Source organism: Quercus robur, chromosome 4 (genome assembly GCF_932294415.1).
Source record: "Quercus robur chromosome 4, dhQueRobu3.1, whole genome shotgun sequence".
In the NCBI taxonomy this organism is placed as follows: domain Eukaryota; kingdom Viridiplantae; phylum Streptophyta; class Magnoliopsida; order Fagales; family Fagaceae; genus Quercus; species Quercus robur.
In genome coordinates, this window is record NC_065537.1 from 82,888,458 (window position 1) to 82,899,549 (window position 11,092).

General features: G+C 29.4%; 1 protein-coding gene across 1 annotated transcript; it reads left to right on the top strand.

Annotated features, from left to right (window-relative positions):
- The first annotated feature begins 356 nt into the window (after positions 1 to 356).
- LOC126724006 (uncharacterized) lies at positions 357 to 4,706 on the top strand. Its single transcript, XM_050428054.1, has 7 exons — positions 357 to 698; positions 1,807 to 1,980; positions 2,330 to 2,422; positions 2,515 to 2,583; positions 2,787 to 2,993; positions 3,937 to 4,062; positions 4,351 to 4,706. The coding sequence occupies exons 1-7, from the start codon at positions 426 to 428 to the stop codon at positions 4,489 to 4,491; spliced, it is 1,083 nt and encodes a 360-aa protein (XP_050284011.1). The 5' UTR covers positions 357 to 425; the 3' UTR covers positions 4,492 to 4,706.
- The last annotated feature ends 6,386 nt before the right edge of the window (positions 4,707 to 11,092 follow it).

The following is an 11,092-nucleotide window of genomic DNA, read 5'->3' on the forward strand; positions in this document are numbered from 1 at the left end:
TATCATGTAAGTAACTAAGTATGACAGAGTACTGATTCCACAAATATCGTAGTGCTTGTTTGATTTCCAGAAATCAGTCAAAAAATCATGCACATAGTGAGCATTATATAATGTAAACTAAAATCATGCACACTGATAAAGATTGAATCTCATGCGTTGATTTGTATGGTCACAATTGGGGTCTACCCAACGAATTTATGGGAGAATTATTGTATACGTAGGTGGCTGTATCCACACGTGCAAGCTGGTCCTGCTACGAGTGAGTCACACATTATTACAAAACAACAATAATTTCACACAGTGAGAACGTAAGGATATGAACCCCGATTCACCTCTATAAAAACCCAAACACCCACCCCATTCTCGCCATCACAAACTCGAACAACTGTTTCTTATTATTGTTGTTGTTGTTACTGTTATTGTAAATGGAGCTCAAGGTTATCGACCTGAAGGCCTATCTGGCGGTGATGGATAAACTGGACGGCGAGCCGTCAAAGATAACTGAGCAACTGGGACCTGAACTGACTAGGTTGTGTAAGGAAGTGGCTAGTTCTTTGAGAGAAGCTGGGGCTGTGGTGGTAAGGGACCCAAGGTGCTCGGAGGAGGAGAATGAAAAGTTCATTGAGATGATGGAGAGGTACTATGAGAGCCCTGTGGAGTACAAGCAGCCCCAGGAGCGACCAGACTTTCATTATCAGGTTTGGTTTGTTTGATTTTGTGGAATACATGACATGAAAGTTGAAATTTGTATTCTAATGCGTTAGACCTGCTACAATATATACACACTTATGTCAAGTCCAATATATAGAAACACTGAAAAATTAAAATTAGTGAGAATGGTTAGATAAGAAACTATTGGGAGGAATGGAAAGAAAGTGTAAGGAAAAATAAGAAGATTTTTATTTATTTTGAACGATTGAATAGTGTTAGGATTTAGAGCATCTCCTAGGCAAGGAAAGGTTTTGATCCGCATTTTAACAAAAATGTACTGACCTGTTTTAGTTCATCACCTTTACAAATCAATTCAAGACAAGCTTTTTCCTTTTTTTTTATATATTTTATTTTAAAAGATGGTTGAATATTTTATTTAAAAAGATATATAAACTCATTTATTTCAAACAAAATTGTCAGCATCGATACGGAACAAACCACCCACAAAAAAAAATCTTTTGAGAAAAAAATTAGTGCTAATCGATGGCCAACAATCCATGTCATTTGATTAAATTTTTAGGTACTCCTAAAGTATGGAAAAATTGTTCTCCCTCTTCTCACATTCATAATGGACTCTACCATAAATTTAATGAATGGACCTAATATAATTGTGAGAGGAGGGAGCACCATTCTCCGTACTCCGGGAATACCTAAGAATTACTCGAAGTGGAAAGCGATTTCTTATGTTTTCAATAAATGCAGTATAACATTTAGGACATGTGAGTTTAGAAGTAGTATTCTATTTCATGTAGTGAAAACACAAGATTTTTCTCCAAAGGTGGGAGGGTTAATTTAACACCTTTAAAAATCTTAAAATAACCATATTATAAAGTTCTTAAAATCTTAATTATTTATTATTAAATGATTTTATTAAAATCTCAATCTTTTGCTTCTCTTATTCCTACCAATGAATCAAGTAGTTGACTAAACACTAATTGAAGGCTTCCGTATATACAGACAGAAAATTAAAGGATGAATTGAGCATAATTAAAACACCATCATGTTTGTCTTGTTATTGGCACCAATTTAATATGTGAGTTTGCATTGATTTATTAAAATATTGAAAATAATCTCTTACACAATTGGAGATAACAGGTTGGGATAACCCCAGAGAAAGTAGAAGTTCCAAGGTTCTTGGTTGATGAAGAAATGCAGGAGAAAGCAAAAGCATTGCCCAAAGAATCCCAACCAGTCACTCCTGTAGGCTCAGATCTCAAGTGGCGTTACATGTGGAGCGTGGGTCCTCGTCCTTCAAAAACCCGATTTAAGGTCTCACATCTTCACCTTCTCTTTCAATTTCATATTATATACATTTTCTCTTGACTCTTTTTATTTCACATACAATTTCACATAATACAATTTGAACAACCCTAATTTTTCTTTTAAGGACAATATCATCTCCATTTAACGATGAAGAATTTAACTTCTTAATTAATCGTGTACAAAATGTCACATAATTTAAAATTAAATGGCATGACTATAGATGCATGATGCATTTTTATTAGATTTGTAATATTTAATCTGAATACGTCATTTCTATTGAAGATGGATCCTTTCAGACCAAAACTAAATTTGTTGTGTTGTTTTTTGTCTTTTAAATATCGTCTTTCTTGTGCAGGAACTCAACGGAGGGCCTGTCATACCCGAAAGTTTTCCTGGATGGACTGAAACCATGAATTCATGGGGATATAAAATGATAGCAGCCACAGAAGTAACTCATCACCTAGCTTGGTTCAGTTCACTTGTAATGCTTTTTTATGCATGTTGTTTAATGTTATTGTGTACCCAAAATTTTTTGTTCAGGTTGTAGCTGAAATGGCAGCAATTGGTTTTGGCTTGCCAAAGGATGCATTCACATCTCTTATGAAGCAGGTTACGTATTCAACAGTTCAATTGGTTTTTTCTTTTTTATTTTGTTTTTTGGCATATTTAATTTATGCGTAATGTAATTTTTAGTCTGACAGGAAATGATTAATTAAGGCATGGTATGAGTCATATTTTTTTTCATTTCCATTATAATGCAATAATATTAATATATATTTTTTATGACGACTGCCTTTCCTTTGAAAAACCAGGGGCCCCATGTTCTTGGTCCAACTGGAAGTGACCTCCAAAGCTATGGCCAGGAAGGAACTGTGCTTGCAGGATATCACTATGACACCAATTTTCTTACCATTCATGGAAGAAGTAGATTCCCAGGTCTAAATATTTGGGTCAAAAATGGGCAAAAAGTTGAGGGGTCAGTTCCTGAAGGATGTCTTCTCGTTCAAACAGGAAAGGAGGTAGGAGTAATGAATATTTGGTGTTTATGGTTGTGAGCTACTTTTGCTACGTGAATCTTCTGGCTTTTACCAAAATGAAAAGTATAAAATTCTATTTTAGTTTCTAAATTTTACTAAAAAAAAAATTTTGTATCCAATCATCTCTAAACTTTAAAAGGTTCTTTGTTCAATCTTAAACTTTGTAAAAACAAAATTTCAATATTTTAGAGGCAAAGATAGAGATGAAAAAATAAAGTTTTTCAATAATTTTGAAATAAAAAAGATATTTTAAGTTTAAGGACAGAAATAAAACAATTTCAATAGTTTTGGAATGAAGGAAGAATTTTTCAATAATTTAGGGATGGAAAAATGAATATCTCATAGTTTAAGAATAAATAATAAATTTTAGTAAAGTTTAGGGTCCAAAATAGTATTTTATCTAAATAAAAAAATATATATTTAAAAATATAAATAGATAAATAAAAAGTGGCAAATTATGTCATTAGGTCACATCAATAACTTAATATAAATAACTTAATATAAATAAATAAATTTAAAAAAATAACTTTTTAGTTTTGTGTTTGAAAATTGACGCATGAATTAAGATTTATATCTTAATTATGTAAAAATAATAACATCAACCATACGAATTCTAAGAAGATAGGAGATATATCACTATATCTCTAATATATATTGACTTTTAAGTTGGGCTATTACTTAGCTTGTAAATTTAAAAATGAACATATCATGCTTCTATATCTATTTAGTATTATCATAGTAAATTTCAAATCATTTAATCATACAAATTACAGAAAATATGTTGTTTTTGTCATTATGATATATTTAAGTCGAAAACCGTGTGTTCTAACAAAAAATTGTAGAAGACTTTGGCTAGCTATATAGTACATGCTTCTTTTAATTTGTACATTAATTCTCTCCCTCTTGCGCTGCTTTTATGTGCCAGATGCAATATTTGACTGCTGGAGATTGCATGGCTGGAATGCATGAAGTAGTTGTCACTGAGAAAACTACTGAAGCAATTAAACAAGCATTGGAGCAAAATCGAAGCCTATGGAGAGTATCCTCAACTGTAAGTGATCTCAACCATACCAGCAATCAAGAAATCAACCATCATTACCATTATTTTTATTTTCTATAAAGTTGGCACTTTTAGAGAGCTCAATGTGAATGACTTTTCTATGTTATCATGCTTATGAGTATTGTTAGGGACACAAATCTTTATATAATTTATTTCACATTTGTTACATTGATTTAATTTTGTCATAAATCAAATCATAAACAAGAAATACCAATGGTTGTAAAAAAATTTATGTCTCTGTACGTACTTATATTTTTTTCTCTTCTGTCGTGTGTGTAGTTGTTTGCCCACATAGCATCAGAAGCAGTGTTGAAGCCCTTGGGCCACTTTGCAGAATCACCACTTGCGAGCAACTATCCACCTATCTCTGCAGGAGAGTTTACTAATCAAGAGCTTTCAGCTATCAGTCTGAAAGGCTGAAAGATTGTAGCAATTGGTTTAGTAGAAGCAAACTGCATCCTAAAATTTCCTACATGATATAAGCTAGAATAAAGAAGGCTGACAAGCTGTAGATTTTCTTCTTCAGTTTTTTTCTTCTTTTTTTTCTTTTTTTAATGTGTGGATTTGGCCATGGCATATGTGCCTTTGGATTTTGTACTCTTTGCTGGTAATAAATTTGAGGCTAAATTATAACATACCCCTTTGTGGTTTCACCATGTTACAATTTAGTCGACAAAGTTTTTATTGTTATACTTAATCCTTAAAGTTTGGATTAAAATAAAATGGTTAGACAAGGTTTCCATCGAGATTAACTAATGCATTTTGCATATTTATTAGACAAACAAGTATCTCTTTCTACCAAGAGTCTTGTGACTCAACTAATGTTTTCTAGTGTCAAAAAGACATTTAGGTTTTAAATCCTCCCTCCCTCATTGTATTAATTATAGTATTATCAAAAATAAATAAAACTACTCCCTTATGATCTTGATTCAAACATAATTTTATTTAGCCCCACAATATTTTTTAACTGTTACATTTTGATTACCTTTGAAATAAGATGAAAATGTTAAGGATACTTTGGACAGAACCTAATTAATGATTTCACTTTAGTCTAAACCTTAGAACATATGTAAAAATAAAAAATTTATCAATAAAAAAATGTAAAAATAAAAGGTTTAAGAGACTATATTGTATGGTGTCAAAAATCACAATCAAATAAGTTGTAATTTTCCCTAATTAATTATAACAGTAGGGAATGACTTTCTTCATTGTTCTTTAATTCTTTCAAATAATTATAAAAAATTTTAAATATTTTTACCATTTTTACACTGGAATGGCGTAGTAGTGGATTCGATTCCATGTTAGAATTAAGGATCATTTTTTTTATACTAATAAATAAAATTATATAAGGCATTGCCTTTATATAAGTAGTCATAGGAATGTTGTACAAGTAATGTTTGTATAGTATAAGAAAAGTAAAATGGACCCAAAGCATGTTGAGCTTGTACGCTTTAAAAAATATAACACTCCTAGTAAGACAAAGACTACAATTTTTTTTTTTTTTTTTTTTTTTTTTTTTGGAGAAAGATTAAAACTCAAAAAAAAAAAAAAAAAAAAAAGTTACTCCAAAAAATCACTCCTACATTTACAATGAAAAACCATTAACAACTACATTATTACTATTCAGAATTGTGTATTACAACACAATATAAGGATAGTATAGGAATACATGTCCCTATGTTTATAGTTGATAATCATAAACCCACTGTGTGTTCATTAAGTTAGTTGGTAACAGTAAAATCATAGTAACTCATAATATGTGTTCACTATAAATTGAATCTATTTACTCTATATCTAAAAATAAATAGATATCACAAAACAACAAGTTTTAAAAGAATTATTTCATTATCATTTATATGTCGAAAATTTTGAAAACTTCTTTTTTTATTGTATATATTTTGAAATTTTTATACAAAAGAAGATTTGGTAAGTTTGTGTATATATGATTTCAAATTACATGTTATGTGATTTATACGTCACATAATAATTATATCAGAAACTACTTGGAGAAGAATCTGGAGGGTAAAGGTCCCCCTAAGGTTTGCACCTTTGTATGGTGAGCATGATCAAATATCCTCCTCACTAGAGATAATTTATACCTGTCAGGTTCTAAATATTTATGATTAAATGTTTAGATCCTTATTTTATATATGTTGGCAAACCGAGCACAAAAACATGTCTAGATTAGGTGTTAGACATTGCTCAAGATTGTACAAATCAAGATTCAAGAACATTCAAGCTGCAAAAAGGAGAGTTCAAGTTTTGCGAAGCTCTACCAATCAAAAATCAGACTTGACCGATCGAAAATTGCAAATATGTTAATTCTGCAGAATTTAAATCAAGCCCAAGTCCGCAAAAACATTTAGAGATTTTGTCCAACACTACAAGGTATAAAAGGAAAACCATAATTACGTTTTAGAAACTCTTAGAAGACTTGTGAGTTATAGTAATATGATATTAAGAGAATTTTTCACACAAAAAAGAGAAGGGAAAAAATAGAAGATATTTGGAGATTTCATTGTCACCAAATATGGAATGAAGATGTCGGTTTGGTAGTGGTCTAGGATGTTACAATTGACAGGTCGATGATTTTTTTCTTTCTTTATTTGTATGATGTTTTGTTATCCTTAGTGGTGATAAATGTTCACCTCAATTTGTGGTTCTCTTTTGCCAAACTCCGCTAGAGAGTAGGGATTCCACCAGAGGGTTGAAGAGGCATATGATTGAGAACAATCTAGACAGGGAATCACAGTTAACGGAATAAAATTCTTAAAATTTTATTCATCAATTTTGAAATGAAATGATTGAATTTTGTTACATTATCAAATTTTAATATATATATATATATATATATAGACACTAAAATGATTATAGCCAATGTTTATTTAAATCTTGATACGGCAAAATACAATCAATGCCTTCAATAATTAAAGGCACTATTCATGTGTAGCCTTTCAATTTTGAACTTAATAAGTTAATATTTTAGGTTTTTAAAAGAAACGCCACTATAAAATCCTTATGCATCAATTTTGAAATGAATGGATTATATTTTACCATATCATCAATAATTTAAATATATACTAAAATATTAACAGCCCATGTTTATTTAAATCTTGATAGGACAAAATCCAATAAATACATTTCAAAATATATAAATAGAGTTTTAAGCACTTCATGGTGAAATTGCCATAAAATCCTAGAGTTTTTTAATCCATAAAAATCTACTTGTGCTAGCTTTCAGTTTATGGATGCGTGGTCTATATTTTCTTTTAGCTTTCACTAGCTACCAAGAATTTTGTAATTTTGTGGCATGGCCTAATAAATCCCATAAAGAGAACCTAGATTCAAATCCTCTTTTACACTTGTTATAATCTTGCTTTCATTAGGTTTTTTTTCTTCTTTTTTTTTTTTCTTTTTTTTTTTTTTTTTTTTTTGAGGAACATCTTGCTTTCATTAGTTAATCCATGAAATTGTGTCAATTTTTTATAATATAAGCAGGATTTGTTCTTCAGGTTGCATTCTATACTTCCAATTCTGATTTTTGCCTTTTTCTTTAAAAATAAATTATCCTTTTTTTTTTAACCATCGAGTTATCTTTTCTCAAATAATTTTATTGTCATATATTAAGAAATAATGATTTTGCATCTTCTTTTTTTTTTTTTTTTGTTAAAGATATATATTAACTCAATAATATAGGCACAAATCCAATTATTTTATGTGTGCAAATTTATACTATTGTGCATATATATTTCTAACATCTTCATTGACGATTTGTTAATACAAAAATAGATGTTTATTTAGAGTTGTACAATGAATTTCTATTTATATTTATATACTTTGGCCCTATTAATCGAGGTACCATGTGGTCTCAAATTAATAAAGTACACACAAACACAATCCCCTTGAACTCGTCGGATTCCAAAGACGCAAATGTCCAAAGACTCCAAATCAATGTCTCTTTGACAAGTGCAGTGGCGGATGGTCAAAGGGCCTAGAGGGGGCCTAGGCACCCCCCCCCCCCCCCCCCCAACCCAAATATTTTGAAAAATATTTATTTTAATATATAACGTAATTATATTTACGAGTAGCTAATTGAGAAAATATAATTTGGCCTCCTTTATTTATTATTAAATTTTTAAGTACTTTTTAATATAAGTATAATCAATAAATAATTAAGTAATAATCCTCTCATAATATATGTTAAGAGTGACGATATATATGTGTGTATTAGGTTGTAAATAGTATTAGTGATTTTTTTTTTTTTGGGTGTGTAAAATGTAATAATATCTTCCCAAGTGCAATGCTTTTTTTTTTTGTTTTTTTTTTTATTCCATGTAAATTTCAATCATTTTAACCACATATCTATAATTTATAATTGATTTAATTACAATACTTGACTATCAACAAATTGTTAAAAAAAATGTGTTTAATATTCATATAACTTATAAATTATAGAGTAAACAATATACAATGACATAATATTCTTTTACATCTAAATAAATAAATAAATAGAAACATAAAATATAAAATGATTTATTCAAAGCATTTTAAATATAATGATAATGATACTTTTTTTTTTCTTCTTGAATTTTTTGTTGTTTAGATATATAATTTATGTTAATCGTGGCCCCAAAATAAAACTTCTTAACTCCGCCACTGGACAAGCGTCAGGTGGAGTGCCAGAGATAAGAAGGACATCCACTGAGAAAAGACTACTGTTTTAACATATGTATTGGTTTGACAAATGCCCTTAGCGCTTTAGTTGCTTGACAAAGATGCAGAATCTTTTTGAAGTGTCACGTACACAACCGTCAGTTTCTTGGACGTGTTTGTCCCTTGCAATGTGGTCAAAAATGTTTACATCAAAGGTTTTCATGAGTGATGGAAAAAGGCACTTATTTGGTTCACCACTTGATTCATTTTGTCTTTTTGATGGGAGTGCGATGCAACATGGGCTGTTTAGATTTAGAGTTGTAAAATAACATAAGGATCACATTAGCTTATAAATCAATTGTGCAAAATGATTTATTGTTATAGTAATTGTATAAATATACACAAGCATTATTGTTGTGCATTTCAAATTTTTATTCTTATTTTGCTTTTTTTGAGGATAAAGGAAGAAAATGGATGGTAGTTGTAGTGTGTGAAAATAGAAAAATAATTTTTAAAAGTAAGAAAACTTGATATTTTAATGAAATATGGTTTAAAATAAATAATCTAATGTTGATGTTTTGAAAACTAGTTAGGCAAAATAGAAAAAATACATATAATTTTTTATGCTAAAATATACATAAATTTTTGTACAAACTAATGTAAATGATCTAAGGCTATATTTTCTAGGGAATGTGATGAGAAAAGAAAATACCAAGAGAAGGGAAAGAGAAAAGAAAGGGAAAAGAAAATATCTCAATTCATGTGTTTTGGACGTAGGAAGGAAAAAAATAGAAGGAAACAAATGATTTCCCTTCTTTGGTTTTCAAAGAGAATGAAAAGGGAAATAACTATTTTTATTTTATATCCTTGAATATGACCTCGTGTTAATTAACAAATGTAGAGAAAATAAATTATTGAACACAAAACTTAATAAATTTTCTAGTAAGATATAAGAAATTAAGGATTCAACATTCAAAAAATTTATGAGTATTCCATGTATATGTGGATCCATTTCAAACCAAGTAACCAATTATTAATGGATATCCCTTGATCAACTACTCTACAATCTCTAGTATCCAATTCATGGAGAAACAAAAATGTAAATAAAGTTACTATTACATACCCTTAGTATGATGATCACTCCACAAATTTAAGTGCTTGTGAGGTATTGGGGGGGCAAGTGTCAAAGTTCAAGTCAATAAGAGAGAGTTTCATATACACATACACTTAAATTAGACTAGTTTAAAATTTTTTCCATCTTGTAAAAAAAAAAAACGTAAATAAAGTTAAGTGTGGAGAGAGAAACTTGAGAAAGAGTGAAAGACTACAGGAATTTCGCAATTGTAGTCTCATTTTAATCACTGGATTTTCGCATTGTCTATTACACACCACATGTTTGATTACATTTCCTGATTGGACTCTCCTTCACTCCGAGGCAATTTTTTTATTTTATGCGGAAATGTCCACCCGAGGCAAATTATTATTACAAATTTAAAAGCATTTGAGGATTACGTGTGTTTCAATTTGTTTATATTACTTTTTTCGATATTTATTGAGCAAGAATTATGTAAGAGCGAGGCAGCTTGTTGAGATGGGAGTGATACCAATATATTCCTTAAATGGGAGATGAAGATGTTGGTTTGGACTATAGGCTAGGCTGTAGCGAGTTAAAGAACTAAAAATATATATCATATTTTCAAAACCTAACATATCTATATAAAAAAAAAAAAAAAAAATTTGTCTTTAAAAATTAATGAACACAATAATAATAATTTTCTTAATTTGCTATTTATTTTATTTTCAAAGTCAATACCCCTTTTCACTAAAATTAAAATTAAAATTCTCTTAAAAAATTAAATTAATGAGGACAATTTTGTAAACAACTATATATAAGAAATTAACCACGCATGTATAATTCTTGGGAGGGGGAGTGGGGGTTGTAGTGGGCAAGGAAAAACCCCTATGCATAAAGAAATTAACTAGAATAGAAAAGGGAATCAAATTAAAAAGAAGAAAGACTGGAAAATGTTAAATTATAGATTATTCTAAAAGTTTAAACCGATAAGAAATGGTAAATTAAATAAGAGGAATCAAACTAAGAATTTTTTGCTCTAATAGAATATTAAATTACCGATTCTTCCACAAGTTTAAGTTATTAGGAAATAGTAAATTTAATTATTTAACCATAATTCTAACATAAAAATGTTAAGCATGAATAATCTAAATCATTATATTGAGTTTTTTTTTTTTTTTGAATTACTATTACATTGCTATTAATATCCAGGGTTTTATTAACGTATGCCCTTAGAGCATAAATTAGTAAACTATTTTAGGAAATTTTTTATTAAAAAAAAAAAAAAAAGTTGCC